This window comes from Pistacia vera, unplaced genomic scaffold, assembly GCF_008641045.1.
Source record: "Pistacia vera cultivar Batoury unplaced genomic scaffold, PisVer_v2 Contig142, whole genome shotgun sequence".
NCBI classification, from domain to species: Eukaryota; Viridiplantae; Streptophyta; class Magnoliopsida; order Sapindales; family Anacardiaceae; genus Pistacia; species Pistacia vera.
This window is the reverse complement of record NW_022195489.1, coordinates 990,439-1,007,662: the sequence shown is the minus strand read 5'-3', so window position 1 is coordinate 1,007,662 and position 17,224 is coordinate 990,439. Positions and strand designations below refer to the sequence as shown.

At 35.3% G+C, this 17,224-nt stretch overlaps 1 protein-coding gene and 1 pseudogene across 1 annotated transcript; both read left to right on the top strand.

Moving 5' to 3' along the window:
* The first annotated feature begins 825 nt into the window (after positions 1–825).
* LOC116123440 (trafficking protein particle complex subunit 3) lies at positions 826–3,779 on the top strand. The gene is made up of 6 exons (XM_031409214.1): positions 826–905; positions 1,005–1,068; positions 1,164–1,261; positions 1,727–1,826; positions 2,577–2,759; positions 3,457–3,779. The coding sequence occupies exons 2-6, from the start codon at positions 1,012–1,014 to the stop codon at positions 3,577–3,579; spliced, it is 561 nt and encodes a 186-aa protein (XP_031265074.1). The 5' UTR covers positions 826–905; positions 1,005–1,011; the 3' UTR covers positions 3,580–3,779.
* Positions 3,780–13,531: 9,752 nt separating this feature from the next.
* LOC116123381 lies at positions 13,532–16,301 on the top strand (annotated as a pseudogene).
* Positions 16,302–17,224: the final 923 nt, after the last annotated feature.

Sequence of the window (17,224 nt, the reverse complement as noted above, 5' to 3'; positions counted from 1 at the left end):
GTTTCGTCAAGATTGAAGGAATCGAACAACTCTAACAATTTAAATTTAGAGTAAAACTTATAAATCGCTTTTGAAAATTTAAAAAAAAAAAAAACCGGCCCATTTTGAAATAGATAATTGCATTTACCCGTGGGCTTTCGGTTTAGTAATCAAGATCCTGCAGTAACAATTCTGACAGCATGGAGTCATTAACGCTCAGATTTTAACACACGTTAGCCAGGAATAGATGATAAAGGGCAGAAGGGGAAATGCACCTAAACAAAAGGAAATGAAACCCCAGCCTCGACATCTCACCGTAGTTCAACTACCCCACCTTATTCGGTCACCGTTGGCCCCCACCAGACGCCAGCACCCCCTCGCCGTCACTCCCACCTCACTGTCGGCCTGCACTCCGCTCCCGTCTCAACTATCCATCCTTGCTGCCATTGTGATATGACGATGTTAAGTCCACAGTGTTCACTCTGCTGTATGCATCTCCATAGTGTTTTCCCACCCACCAATCGACGAACTAAAGAAGAGCCATAGCCTAGATGATTATAGAATACTCTCGTGTCAGTTCATATTTAGGCGGTGGAATTGAAGAATTGATAGTGGTGTTGCGGAAAAGGGTGTTGAAATCGGTGTTCTGGAGGGGAAAGCATGGTTATTTTGGTCCTTACACTGAAAACTCCCTTACTGTTGCCCACTTTCACTAACGTCTGTTAAATCCATCTTATTAAACCCGAAAAAAAAAAAAAAAAAAAAAAAAAAAAAGGTAAACGCGTTAAAATTGATATGAACTGAAAAAGAGCTGAAGAAATTAAGAAAACAAGGGAATCAATTCAGTCAGTTGATTTCAATCCAAACTAGCCGAAGAAGAAGGAGAAGAAAGCAAGCAAAGACAAGTCGTTTAAGCTCCACTGTTGGTACACTTTTTGGCTTCACTTGTTTTTGTTTCTTTTATTTCATTTTACTTTAATTTTTAAAGCATATAGCGAAATAAGGAAATTCTGTTTTCTCTTTAGATCCGACATGGCGCCTGTCGGTCCTAGATCCGGTGATGCGATCTTCGCCAACGTGGAACGCGTGGTAACCGTTCGATTTAATTACTCTGAAGCTTCTAAAATTTGATTCGTGAAATCGCGTTTGTTGAATTGTTCGTCTTCCGAATTCGTTTTCTGTAGAATGCTGAGCTTTTTACGTTAACTTACGGCGCGACTGTGCGTCAGTTACTGACGGATCTGGAAGAGGTTGAGGAAGTTAACAAACAGCTTGATCAAATGTACGCTTCTTGATTTACTTTGATTTTCCCATTGTTTTTTGAAATTTAAGTGAGGTATTGATGTTGAAGGTTTTGAAGAGATTGTTCATTTATGAAATATAAAATATAATGTAATTAAACTATGCTGATGCACATACTGGGTAGCTAAATTAAGCATTGAATGTTGAAGTTAAATTTTGTAAAATAATAAGAATTTTGTGGTTTGGTCGGAATTTGTTATGTACATGCTATAGCATTTGAGCAGAAAGTAAAAATTGATTAAAATAATACTGGTAGGTAAATGTTTTAAATGATTTGTTTTAATAGGTGGGGACTTCAGTATATTTTTATCTTAAGTTCAAATCTGAATTAAGCTAAATCATCTTATACTACTGACTGGTGTAAGTGCTTATGTTGTAGTGTCTGATGGAAGTTCTAGGATACTGAGTTTCAGCCCATGTTCATTTGAATTTGATTTCATTTCAGGGGCTACAATATGGGAATTCGATTGATTGACGAGTTTCTAGCAAAATCTAATGTCTCTAGATGTGTTGACTTCAAAGAGACTGCGGAAGTGATTGCAAAGGTTACTGTAATAACTAGATTTGATATAAATTCAAAATTGGTCGTACTATATCTTCCAGAATTTGTCAATGTCCTTACAGATATTGCTCATAGACATCAGTGTTTTAATATCCTTCTCTTTTTCCTTTCCGTTTCATATTAATTATTATATACTTCTAACAGTATATACCGTCTCCAAACTAATTAAGGGTGGATACACAAAGTCTGTTTGTGGAGAGTGAATTATGTGTACTGATCTCTGTCTGTCTTGTTGCATGCATAATTATTCTTAATTGATTCATAATGGACTGACATAAACTTCTGTTGTTGAGCTTCACTTTAACTTAGTTAAATATGATCTTTGTAATTACAACAGAGGTTTATTCTTTTAAAATTTAGGGTGGCTTCAATTTTGTTGTGCTCTGTTAGATGCTGGATGGTTGCTGACATAAGTTTAAAGTTAACTCGTTTATTCTGCACTTTTCTTGTAAGCACTCAGCAACTGTAGACACATTTAGAACCCAGAACTTTGGGCTGCTGTAGCAAAAGTTGTTACTGCTAGCGAGTATATCTTAAGATTAAGGATGCATCTCCGTATGATATATTAAACAGTTACGCAATCTCTAAAATATTGTTGAAGCCTATTTGACTGGTTCCACTCTATTATATTTGCTGAGTCATGTTTGTATGGTTGCAGTTGATGTACTTTCTCAATTACCTCTTCTTAGCATAAATTAGGCTCTCTTTTAGACCTGATAATGCTTCTGTACAGGTGGGTTTCAAAATGTTCTTAGGGGTTACTGCATCAGTGACCAACTGGGATGTTGATGGGACATGTTGCAGTATAATTTTAGAAGATAATCCCCTGGTGGATTTTGTTGAGCTCCCTGATACCTGTCAAGGTCTTTACTATTGCAACATCTTGAGTGGGGTCATTAGAGGAGCCCTGGAGATGGTGAGTGCCACCTTTCTCTTGCACATCCTTTCACGCCTTCCTTTTTACGGGATTTCTTTGATTGCTTTATTTTCTATTGGTGCACTGTAATATGTAGTCTTTTTGTCTCTTACATGCCCCCTACCCTTGTAAGAGTTAAGACTTTACTGTTCCCTGAAAGAGTTAGTTCACTGGTGGAGCTTATCATATAAAGTTAATCGCACAGCTAAGCATTTGCAATTATTAATATTTTCTGTTATATGCTAAGCAAGATGTTGCTAGTGGGTGAATCCAACATTCCTGACTATGACTTATTTGGAAACACAAGGTCCTCTGTTTTCAAACGATTTTGTTTAAAACTTTTCTTTATCGTGGTAGTGAATGTTGGTAACTTCTTAACCTGTGATATTACTTTGTTTTCTGTGGTAGAGGCATCTCTTTCCTTGATCCTGCCCTGTATGTTAAATTTGAGATGAAGAAACAGTATATGTGTTTGTTACTGTAATGACCTTTTACTTTAAAATTATCTTTTATTTCTGAAGTTTCTAGCTTAGGATCTTTTTCTGTGTCTGAATATATTTTGCTTTAACAAAATATAGATCCTATGAAATAATCGAGTCCTTTTGATAAAGGGAATGAGGCTTAATTGTGTTGAATTGAATAGAGGAATGGTCCATATTTGTTCAACTTATTGTGGTCTGAATTTTCACCTTTCCAGGTGTCAATGAAGACTGAAGTCACTTGGATCCGGGATGTGCTTCGAGGGGATGATGCATACGAGCTGCAGGTTAAACTTGTGAAGCAACTTCCAGAAGAGTACCCTTACAAGGATGATGAATAACATGTTGTCATCGGCTCTTTGCACATGATGTGATATATACTGAGTTTATTCCTATACTTCTTACGCTAAAATATAGCAATTTAACAGCTTCTCGTCTTACAAATGCAGTTCTCAGAAACTCTGAATAGATTTTGCTTTGCCATAGACGCTACTTTACTCTTGTTTCATTAGATTCATGATCAAGTCAGCAAAGTACTAAATAATCCCCTTTTTTTTTTCTTTTTTCTTAACTTACCACACGCCCCACCCTATTCTTCTTCACACACAAAACACAAATTTTATGATATCTTCCAAGATTGGTGTGAGGGTTATTTGATCTTTGCATAATTAGATTTATTTCCTCTACACCAGTTATACAATCGTAGAAGAGCAAACATATTCCCACCATCGTTTTAAAACCTAGACCGGATCGGATCGGCCAGTCCGACTGGGACTTGGGCTTGACTTTGGTCCGGGTTAATATTAAAACCGGTAATAACTAAAGAACCGCCTCGGATTGGTGGTGCAGTGCAAACCTAGATCGGATCGGATTGGCCGGTTTGACTAAGACTTGGGCTTGACTCTGGGCTTCACTTGAGACTGTTTTACATATATAGGTTTTGAAATAAAATAGTTTTTGTCTTCGTAGTAATTGATGTATAAGATTGATAAGCATTAAGTAACTAAGCAATGCCCATCCCTTACGAGCAGCTTGTGCCTTTTCAATTGGATTTCATCATTAGTAACATAGCAAAGTTTTAGTCCATGTCACAATATAAAAGTTTTCATGAAATAACACATTTTGCTTTTGATTATTGAAATAAAGACTTTGAAATCGGTTACAGGTTTGTCTGTCTTTATACAGAAGCATTGAGTCATTCTTCCTATATAGAGACCAAACATCTATTACTTATAAACCATGAAATTGTTCAACATCCCCTTTGAAATCCGCAAAACCAAGATTCACAATTAAACATCTAAAACAAAATCACAACTCATGTTTATTCCAAATCCATGTCTCTAAAACTTTACCGAAACATGAAAAACAAATATTTTAACTAAGAGTTTCGAACATTTTTTGGAGTGGTTTTGTAGTTGGATTTTTTTGGGTTCTCATTTAGAACCAATCCTGCCTTTAGTTTCGGAGGCATCATTTTCCTCTTAACACTGGAATTTTTCTTGGTTTTCATGCAGTGTTCTATGCTAATGGTATTTGAAATAGTATAGCACTAATAGTCTATGCTAGTGTGTGAAGCTCAATAAACATGGAGACTGGACAAAGAAAAAACACTTGCACCAAATGATTTTGTTATTAATTATTATGTGACTATCTTTTTGAATTTTGTAATTTAATTTATAATCATATGAACACAACATAATGTCATGTTGGGATTGTTATTGAATGGTGTTGTTGAATTTTTTTAAGATTTCAGGTTTTACATTTTTTTAATTGTTGACGTCACTAGTTCAACTGGTTGGATTGGCCAACCTGGAATTCAGGTAGCAGATCGGGTTTCCCAACGGGTCAAGTTTTAAAATAGCCGTTTCCACCCAAAGATTAGGGAAACGACAAGTTTTCAACCCTGGTTTTATATATTCCAGATTCTCACCCTTAAATTGACACTGTTTCGTTTCTTTTAACAATTAAAGTTTAAAATGGTCATTTACTATAATTTGAAATTAAAACGTCAAAAAAAATTTACATCTCAAATTTCTCTCCACCTCCTCTTCGTCTCTACTCTCTACCTCTATCCTCTTCTTCAACATTCACATCATTCTTGACCACTTCAGCTGCTTCCTCGTTGGAAAACCCTCCAAACCTAGCAAGAATCACTCCCCCAACCCCCATTTGACCAAAATTTAGCCCAATGGCACCAGATTTGCACCACCACCCTTAACCTCCTCCACCGCACGATTGCCGACCAAATTGACCTGCTTCTGGTGTTGTTGGAATGTCGTGACACCATCAAACACATCCTCTCACCTCCCTCATAAAAAACCCTATCATCTATACCCCTCTACATTGCCAAATCACCGACCGTTGCTCACTATGGAATCATTACTGATGTGATTTTCGCAAGTGTATGAAATCGTGCAAGTAATAAATTGTATAAATATGGATATCAAACTCAAGGGAATTACTATTATCAATTACCAAATTAAACTATCCTATTACTATTTCATTAATCCAAATTTTATTAAGAAAAAACTAAATAAAAAAATAAACAATTGAAATTAAAAGAAAACTGAAAAGAAAACAACTAAAAAAATCTTTGGTTTTAATACAAGATGACTAGACCTATGGCATAGATTTCACACCAACTCTTATTCATATGTATTGATAACTTATGTTAATCCCATTAAACTCTTCCTAAAGATCAAACTCCCTAAATTTCTAATAATTTTCTCTCGAACAATTATCAAATTAACCTCTAATTAATTACTAACCTGAATTATCTCTAATAGATTTAAGCAATTGGAGGTCATTACGCTTTATGGAGTTTACCAGAACCTCACAAATCGCAGTAACCTATCTCTAGCATTCGCTCAACTTATGGTTTTACTACCGTGGACCAACTAGATATCATCTCTCGATCTCAACCTAGCCCATTAAGCATTCAATTCTTGAGCTCTTAAGAATCAAAAGCATTATGCATAATAGTAAAACTTAGGAAGAATTCTTAATAAAAATAAACATAACTAAATCAACACATAATCAAGAGATTGGGCTATATCTTAGCCCTAGAAAATAAAGTTAGTTTATAATAAATATGAAAGAAACAATCATCTTTATTAAAACAATCAACATGAGTTTATAAGAAAGAAACTAGAAGAACTTCTCTATATTGCGAATCAAAGCTCTAGAAATTCTGTCACTTTTCTTCTCTACAGGTTTTTCTTCTCTTCTTCTCTCCAAAGAATACCCAAAATAATGCTAAAAGACTTCTATTTATATCCCACAAGGTTCGGGTTTTGTATTCCTTAATTCTATTTAGTTTAGGACTCTTAAACCTTATTTTCCTAGTAAAAAAGGAAGTAAAGATTTTTAGCTATCATGACTATGCCCCAGCACTATGCTGCGGCATGGTTGATTCTAAACTAAGCGTGCTACAACATGGTGATAAATTCCTCTTCTTCAATTCAAATCTCGCATCATTCCTCAACACTTCATAGATGATGATTTTTTAGCATGATAACGATGGAATCTGGAGAAGTGTAAATAAATGAAATGTAGCTTTTTGAATTAGCTTTTCAACAGTTAAAGAATCGTATTAATCCAAGGTCTACAACTCAAGTTATTGTTAAAATACTGAGACATGCTCAAACTGGAATGTAATCTACAATCTCCTCTTTACTAATAGAATTTGAGGTAGGTCTGACTTCTCACCCAATAAGGCCTTGTTGAATAGGAAGATTACCCCCTCTTATAAACAAGAAGGCTTGAGCATGCCTAGTTGGTGTGGGACTCCAACACTCCCCCTCACGATCAAACCCATATGTTGGATCATACTTGTTTTAGTAGAGGTAGTTGCTGGCTTTAACTCCCTGCTCGCTGGTCAAACACTCAGCTTAATTGAACCTAGGCTCTAATACCATGATAGAATTTAAGGTGGGTTTGACTCCTCACCCAATAAGGCCTTGTTGAATGGGAGGATTACCCCCTCTTATAAACTAGAAAGCTTGAGTATGTCTAGTCGGTGTAGGACTCTAATATACTTCAAAGCTCCATAACTTCTTCAATTCAACTCTGATTCTCGATCCGTTTGTTTCTACTCGTCACTCATTCCGTTGTTGACATGATTCTTTATTCGAGCATAACATTTAGCACCATTAACCTGAAAAACACTCAAACACACCTGTGATCCCATAAAAGACAATTATGAAAATATTGAGCAACTTTACCAAATTAAGCCTAATTTCTCACAAACAATCCCCATAAACCACTAAATAAATATGTATTTTCAAGTTCTTATCAATTGCTCATTACCTTTTGTGGGGAAGGTTGCTTTGTGGTTGGTCGTGTTGGGAGGTGAGGCGCATGCTGGTTTGGGCGTGGGGGTTATGCACTGGGCAGGCTTGTGTGCACAAAAGGGAGCAGCTTGGGTGCGATTGGTGTTGGCTATGTTTTATTGGGGCAATTTGACGAGAAAAGGGGGGGGGGGGGGGGGGCGTGCTGATTTTTATATTCGTTTTTGTTTTGTTTTGTTTTTTGTTTTTTGTTTTTGTTTTTGTTTTGTTTTTTTTGTATTTGTATTTGTTTTTTGTTTTTGTTTTGTTTTGTTTTGTTTTGTTTTTGTTTTGTTTTTGTTTGTTTTGTTTTTGTTGCTATGAAATGGTGCGATTTTAGCCAAGGTTTTCTTATTATTATTTTTTTTCTTTGGTGAAAAGTTATGATTTTGATATCTTGAGAGACTTAGAGAATGATTTTGATTTCTAGGTTAGAAATGCATTGGTGCAGTAGGAGTGGTAGTAGTGGTGGTGGCATAGGGGTGGGGTTTGGGGGAGGGATCATGTTGATGTGATTCAAGTTCCATGTTGGGTGGGGGGTGGGTTTGGTTGACTATGGTGGTGGTTGGAATGGGCTATGGTGGTGGTTTGGACAGTTGTGATAGTGGTTTGCAATGGGGTGATTCAAGGGCTAGGTGGCAGTGGCAATGGTAATGGTTGGGTGTGGAGATGAAAAAGAAGAAGATATGAGGACAAACTGGTAATATCATCCTCTAATCTATGTCCGAATTCCACAGTTACTACGGTGTTACTTTAAGTGTGAAAATCTAGAATATATGAAACTGGCAGTGAAACTTGCCATTTCGCTAATCTTTAGGCAGGAACATGTATTTGCTCATCGTAGAAAAGCAAGGGACCACAGTTACTAACGGTGTACTTTAAGTGTGAAAATCTGGAGTATATGAAACCAGTAGTAAAACTTGCCATTTCGCTAATCTTTGGGTCAAAACATGTCTTTTACTCATTGTAGAAGAGAAAGAGACTATCAAGGTAAAATGTTGGGATTGCCTACCATGGACTACATCATAAACAAATTTATAGCAACCCTAATCAGATTCATTGTAGCAGCCCAAATCAATTTAGGTGAGGTCGAATATCAGCTGTGAAGTATAGCACCTCATTGGTGCTTTGACAAATGAGTGAAGTCATAGTCATGGGTCCCTGTCGGTAGCTATTTACTTTGAGCCAACTGAAGGTTCCAAAACGTCACATATGAACTTTCAAACCTAGCTAAAGTTATGTGCTTCACCAAAATGTGTCGGCTAGTCTTTTGTTTTTCTATAAGATATATGATGCATCGGCCTAATGATGCAATTTAGTTCCACTACCATATGTTATTAATAGTCACAAAATTAACATCAAACTTCAAATAATAATCCATTTTATCAGTTTTGAACATTCATTTTTGTGATTCAAGTTACAAAATTTAACTACTACTAACATTTTCAATCTTCAAGCTCTAATTGGGTAAGATTTCATTTTTCACAAATATTTATGTAAATTAATATTTTCAACTTTATTTTACAGTAGAGAGATGAAACAATTTCTACCAACGAGATGGGACTAGATTCATCGACTATCCATGGGGATCTTCTTTTGGTTTCCAACATTACTAATGATTATATCAGTGATCCTTTTAATTATTCATTAAATGAGGAGGTCGGCAGCAAGCAATTGCAATGTTCTACCTTCTGTTCTTGTATTTATCGATGATGTTTGTCTTTGTTAGGGTTTTGTGGGTTATCATAAAAATACTCATTTACTTTGCTTCTTTAGCACAATACTCATCTATCTCAGGCAAACAAACACTACATAACCCTACAACCATCAGCAACCAAGCACTATAGAAGATCAATCAACTCAGTATAGTATGTTAAAGAGATTCATACTAATTTGTACAAAACTAGTACTTCAAATGTACCCAATACGGACATTATCTTCTTGGAAAATTACTTTGATTAATTAAGATCCCATCACCAGCATACATACATTATAGTATACACAAATATAGGGTGATTTGGCGACATGACAATTTAAATTTTAATTGCCTCATCTTGTGGGTTATGGCTTTATTACAAATATCAAATGTTGGATATCATGAGGGAGCTGCTACTTTATAATAATAGAAAGCTAGCCCAACACAATTATACAATCCATGTACATTCACAGTCTCTAATTTCAATTGTTCTCATTCCTTGTATATATTAAGCACATGCTCATAATACACTTTATAGTACTTTTATACAAGTTACGAAGAGAATGCAAGAAAAAAAACTACACTTTTTTAATATATTTTTTGGGTAAGTAAGCTTTCATTAGAAAAGAGAAAAAGAATGTACAAAAGTCCTATAAAATGTTGCCACCTACCTCAACAAACACCCTTGGGTTATTATCCAAAAACTAGTCTATATAGGACTATGTATTAACCAAAAAATCTCTTCCTACCTCGGGATAATGCTCCGGGTTAGGAGCAAAACCAAGAAAGCTAGAAGACATTGCCCAAAAGGCGACAAAACAAAAAAGCCACCTTCTTCGAACCGAAAATGGCAAAGACTCCACCCACAAACGCCAACACACACACACACACACATTATGCCTTAGGTAGGAGGAATATTCAAAAATCACAATGACCAAAAAGTGGCCAAAGAACTGGGAAAAAGAAACCACTTGATATGCCCCCTTGTGGATGCGTGCCCACACACACACAACCACACTCACACACACATATATATATGTTGGAGATATTCAAAAAATCATAAATGGCCAAAAAGTGGTCAAAGAACCGGAAAAGAAAAGCCACTTGATATACCCCCGTTGTGGACGCGTGAAGACTAGTATTTATATATATATGCCTTGGGTTGGAGGAATATTCAAAAAATCATAAATGACCAAAAAAGCGCGTCAAAGAACTGGAAAAAAAAACCACTTGATATACCCTGTTGTGGACGCGTGTAGACTAGTACGGGTATATCAAGTGGTTTTTTTCCTATCTATATATATTATGCCTGGGTTGGAGGAATATTCAAAAAATCATAAATGACCAAAAAAGCGGTCAAAGAACGGGAAAAAAACCCACGACATACCCCCGTTGTGGACGCGTGCGACTAGTGTGTGTGTGTGTGGGTGGATGAATATTCAAAAAATCATAAATGACCAAAAAGTGGTTAAAGAACCGGAAAAAAAAAAACCACTTGATTTGCCCCCATTGCAGATGCGCGCAAACTAGCACGCTCAACATTGTGCGTACTTTTTATACAAGTTACAAGAAAATGAGAGAAAAAAAGAGATGTTTTTATCTCTCAATATATGAAATTACTTGGCAAAGATATGTATGGTTTAAATTCCAAAATATCCAAATGATATAGCCCTAGCCTCAAGTACTTGAGATGATTAATATCATTTTTAATTGGGTCTGAATAGAAGATAGTGGACCCTTGTATCTACGGTGTCAAATTTTAGCACCAAGAATTAGAAGCCGATCTTCAAAAGAATAATGATTATTAATGTGAGGAGATGCATGCCTAATAGTGGTAATGCAGATTTTTGGTGTGGCAAAGTTGATGATGTATTAATTAATTTATATTCTAAATAAAATTATTGGTGCAAATCATTTTTGTGTACTATTTATTGTCAACTCATAATGCATTGTTATGAGACTTTTAAGAGAGTGAATAATAATTAAAAAGATGATTGAGACTTAATTGGTGAATAGATTCAAATGGAATTGCCGATGAGAGAGACCTTTTTTAAGTTTTTTTCAAATTGAACAAAAATCATAGGCCTTTTCAAGCCTCTTTCACCATACATCTCACTCTTTTCTTTGATGATTCTTTAGACGCGTGTTCTGTTGTTTCAGCCATAAGTTCTCAATAATCTGCAGGTCTTGCTTTCGCACTCTATAAATTCCCATGAACTGCCCAAACCCTAGCTTCATAGAGTGCGCAAGCACAAACCCTCTTGTAGCTTATGTAAGTTACATAGCTTCTTCTTCTTAATGCCTTTTTCTTTAATATACAAATGAAGTTATGTTTTGAAGTTTATGCTTTATATGTGTTAGCCAAATCAAGCAAAGCTTGATCGATCAAGAGTTGCTTGATTTTGGCTAACCAATATATATATTCTCTCAGCTTAATTTCATTCACATATATTCTTCTTCTGTATATACAGCAACCTAACTAGGAGCTTCTACAAAAGGGTTTGTCGTTGCTTCTGCTTGTTCAGTGATTGTTTATGCAAAACCGTGCCATGGAATGACAGAGCTGAAGCAACTGTCATTTTAAAAGAAATTTGCAGGATCATCTGAGCCACTGTGATAACTCTCTCTCCTCTCTCTCTCTCTTATATATATATATATGTGTGTGTGTGTGTTATAAATATAATAATATAATAATATATATATATATATATAATATATATCTATATATATAATATATATGTGTGTGTGTGTGTGTATAAATATATATACATATGTATGTGCATAAATGTTTCACTTTCATATATGTTTGTACTTGTTTGTATGCAGCAAATCCCAAATTGTGTTACGTACGTACGTGTAAATCTTCAAATACCAGCCAGCTAAAGGCCTACAATATTGCATATTTAATCATGGCCTGGAATTTTTGCGCAATAAGGTCATGATAAGAAAGATATCTACCAATACAGCTAAAATCACTAAAAAGCTGTTAGGAAAATGATTTTGTAAGAGAATTTGACCACATGCTTTATTTTCAAAACATCCTCCCAGTATTTTTCTAGTTTTTAATGGTTTGCCTATCTCAATCAAATATTATAATAGCTAGAAGAAAGGAGAACAGTTCTATTTATTGAAAATATTTTTGAGGTGATTTCTAAACTCACCTTAATTACCATGAGAAGTTACATGCAGTATTCATGTTTATTTTTGTATCTGTAGTCTCTTTCTTTCCATAATATGCCAAAATCTTTGCTTAAAATGTAGTTTTTAAGTTCTCTCCAATGATAGAGTTAATTTATTGATTTAGAAATTATCGCAGATACGGAATATGTGGTCTGTGGTACTAATTGATATTGTTCATGTCCAAAACATACTGCTATAAGATTTGCTCCAGGCCGACATGACAAATACACATGGATGCCCAGGTAGGAAATTCGAAACTTTTTGTTAGAATTATTCAACTACTTCCGTCTCTCTGTGTTCCCAAACACAATTTGATTTCATGGCCTCTAAAGCATAAGACAGCACCATTACTTGTATGATATGCTGAAATCTTGGAATACAGATATCTTCAGTTTATTTGGTATATATTTTAGTTGGCATGAGGAAATTTCAAAACCAACTCTGTGAGAATGAAAGTTTTCAATTCTTTAGTGTAGTTGCCTCACTGTCAAAGAGGCAATTAACATAGTGTAGACCTTAATTAAAGGAATCAATCCGAATTAAGGCAATCAATCTTGTTATGATTACAAGAAGACCCTAATTATAAGCAAGCACTACGACCAAAGATTCCATATTTCAGTCTACTACTTCTCAAAAAGCAGCACTTGATTGTAACCATTAACTATATCACTGAAGGAGGTTGTTTAATAATAAATTCAATCAATTAGGTGTTGCATCATATATTTTCCAATTGCAGCAAAGATGGACCTGATAATAACTAATTCAAAAAGCATGTATATATAGAGAATTCGGGTGCGGGGTTTGAGACATAATTGTAAAAGAAAGGTGTTCTTTAATTATGTGGCTGACTGACAAGATTCAAGATGTGTGTATAAAATTAAGAGCTTGAAAGTTCATTGGATGAGTAGTAACTACAAGCATCTATGTGTACTGAAAGATGACAAACATAAAATTCTAGAAAATGAATTTCACTTTGCCTAGGTGAATTTATGATAGCTCTTGTCATATATCACTTAAATCATTTTCAGGTCCGATCATAATCCAAGGTTTGAGAAGACTGTCCGAGCCATCTCTCTCTCCTTTGACACCATGGATGACTTATTGAACCCCATTTCAAGAACTTACCCTACCCTCTTCGAGAACTTTTCTGAGAAAGCAGCAGATGAAAGCGGTTTGGAATGGATGATGTGGGAATATTGTGAACTGCCACAGATTGATCTTTCCCGTTTGCATTTCTGGAACTGGAAAATGACGAGGATGGTTCGAATTCTGAGGACTTTGACAAGTGCAGAAAGGAGATGGGGGAGCTGCGATGTGAAAAGGGGATTCTTTCAAGTTGTGAATCATGGGATCCCTCAGAAAGTTATAAAGAACATGAAATATGAGCGAAGAAATTGTTCCATCAGCCCTTCTGCAAGAAGGCTGAAGAAAGCTTCATGAATATCAGCTAAAGCTACCGTTGGGGGAACCCTACGGCTACTGTTTGGGACAGTTTTCATGGTCAGAAGCTTTTCACATACTCATACAGATATTTCAAGATTGGATGAATGCAACAGAACCAGGTACTTGCATTTAATTTCATCTATACTAATATATGTGTAGGTTATTAATTATCACAAAAAAGTTAACAAGGGAAGATTCACCAAAACATGGAAAAGATAATTTAAATGCTTATATGAATAAATTATGGTATTAATTTTCTTTTCTCTCTAGATACCATCATAATACATGTAGATGGTCCCATTGCATTTAGCTGATTTCAACTTCAAGCTGCATATATATTGTTAGGTTCCAAAAAGGAAAGATAATAGGCAAATTTGTTTTACAGTATATTTGACCATGTGATTTTTTAGCTCTTAAAACACAATATTATTATCACTTATCGAGAAATGTATATAATCCAGACACATTAATATATTTACTGTGAGATGTAATTTATATGTATGCATATGTCATGGATGCATGATGATGTAAGATTAATATGACATACCACACCGAATATTAATCCTTCTGAAAATAAATTAATGCCTTACTTGAACCTGGGACTCTAGATTTTTATCTTAAGATTTGTTAAATGGGACCTCTTGCGAGCAAGCCCCAACTTCTTCATTTAATTTGCCTTCCCCGCTGGATTTCTTACCTTGAGATCTTTAAACTGGGACGCTTGCGATGCAAGCAACCATACTTCTTCATTTAAATTTGTCTTCTGCAATTAACTTAATCCCAAAACTAATTGAGAGAACAGAGAATTCAATATATTAATAATATACCATAGCAATCTACCAACTTGATGATACAGGACAAAGATAACTTCTAACACTATTTTATGAATCAAACACACATATAAATAGTACAATAAAGTTTATTCATCATTCATCCCAACTATAATGACCACCGAAAAGTATTTTATCATAATCGCATGTACACTTAGTCTTTTCTATTTCCTTCTTCTTTTTCCTGGCTAGAATACACACTCATCGTTCCATTATGAACCAAAACTTAGAAAGTTTAATTACAAACTTCTCTTAGAGGACAAATCACACAAATGGAATAGTGGCAACCCTACTTTTATTTTGCCTTTATTGCCAGACTGTTTGCCATCCCTTTGGCTTGAAATGAAGTGTGTTAATGTTCTTTTGACTCTAGCTAGGTATCACGTGGAGAGAGTCACTAGTCTACTTATGGATTGGCCAAAACTATAGGGCTTCTTCACAAAAGCACACACATATATCATTCCAAACGGGACATCAAACTTAAATTTAGAGAGGGACAAGTACATGGTAAACATTAGGTTGACGTTCAGAGCTTTAGAATCATATATATGCTTATAATTTTCAAACCTTATCCTAGTATATCATGTACGAGAGATGACCATGCGCATTAATTGATGCTATGTCACCACATACTTCCAACAATTGCATTCCCTACTCGTTCTCTATTGGATGAGAAATTCTTGTGGTGATCTTAATCCTTAAAATAAAGATGGATAAGATGTCATTTCATATTCATATTCAAAAAGTCATGTCTCATATTCGTATTCTTATTAGATTTTATATCAATCGATTCGTTATCAGACTTAATTATATAATAAGTTAATGAACAAGCTTGTATCCATACAATCAAGTGTTGTTAAATTAATTGCTTATTTATATTTTGCTACTCTAAATCAGATCAAGTATTGGGTTGTTTGCAACAAAAGCTGCGAGTTGGCTCAAAGGTTGCCGAGTGTTAGGGCATAATTTGGGGGCCAAATCGTCTTATTTTCGAGACAATTGCCTTCCAAGCTCCAAGTTATCTTCGATGAACAGATACCCTCCATGTCCTTTATCTTTGATGTTTATGGCCTCATGCCTCACACTGATAGTGATTTTCTCACTATATTATATCAAGACCAGGTTGGAGGGTTGCAGCTCAGAAGGAAAATGGAAAATGGCTTAGTGTTAACACCTAATCCTGAAGTTCTAATTTCAACATTGGTGACTTATTTCAGGTAAGGAAGTCAATGGTAATTGGTAGTTTGACAGATAATTGTTGATACTTAACATTACAGTATTACTCGATAGCATTATCTTTCAAACAGTCCTTGAGTATATATATAAGTTGGGTATATATACATATGTCAAATGTGAGCGGCATTGAGCAATGGAGTGTACAAGAGCATGAACATCGAGTGGTTGCTCATTCACAAGTCGAAAGATTCTCAGCTGCATATTTCTATTGTCCATCTCATGAAGCAGTGATTGAGAGCTTCAGCAAGCCAGCAGTGTTAGAAAGTTAGTTTCAAGAGTATAGACAGCAAGTCCAAAAGGATGTTCGAGCTACAGGTGACAAAATAGGTCTCTCTAGGTTTCTCTTATAAGACGAATTAAGTTTTCAGCTTAATTAGTTATAAAAATTTGAAAGAAATAATTAAGAACATAATGTTCTTAAAGCAAGTGTATAATATATGTATGAGATCTTTAATTTAAAATTTTAACTTAAAATGTTTTACACAATTTTCAGCCATAGATTTAATTCATTTTTAAATCTATTTAATTGAAAAATATTCTGACTGAAAATTAAGTCTCAATTTAAGTAAAAAAAAAAATCCTTTCTTTATAATATACACAAAAATATGTATTGTCGATCAATGTACAAATACACTTATGTTTCTGTTCAAAGATAAGTTTAACCTTGAAATTAATCAATTTAGCTAAAGGGATAGATAAAGGACAAAGAGTAAAAACAAACTTGAGATGAAAACATCAAAGGCAACATTAGATGATTATGATGTGATAATGGGGGCTATGAGAAATACAACACTGTGAACGGTGGAGGTTGATATATACGTGGAAGATTCAAGCAATGTTTTTATATTCAGACTAGGCCTAACCTAGTCAGGGTCGAGTCCCTAGGTTGGACAGTCTAACCGATGGAGTCGGACCAGTGACTCAACATAAAGCCATAGTATGAACACTAACATATTACCCCTGAGAAATAATTACACACATCCCTACAAGTTTGAATCCAGCAAAACACCCCTTCAATAGGGCCAAGAAACCCTAGCTACCGCAACTGCAGTCCACCCTAGATCAACCTAACATGGACAAACCACCAGGCCACCACAGAACACCACCATCTGCCACAATAAAACCCACCAACAACAAGGGAGCCATCACGAAGAGGAGATGAAGGTTGAATGGATGGAGGAGGGACCACACGGAGCGACGTGGGGCAAAGCAGACTACAATCACAATCAAAGATTAGAAGATTTGAAAGAGTGAAGATGAAGAACTGAAGATT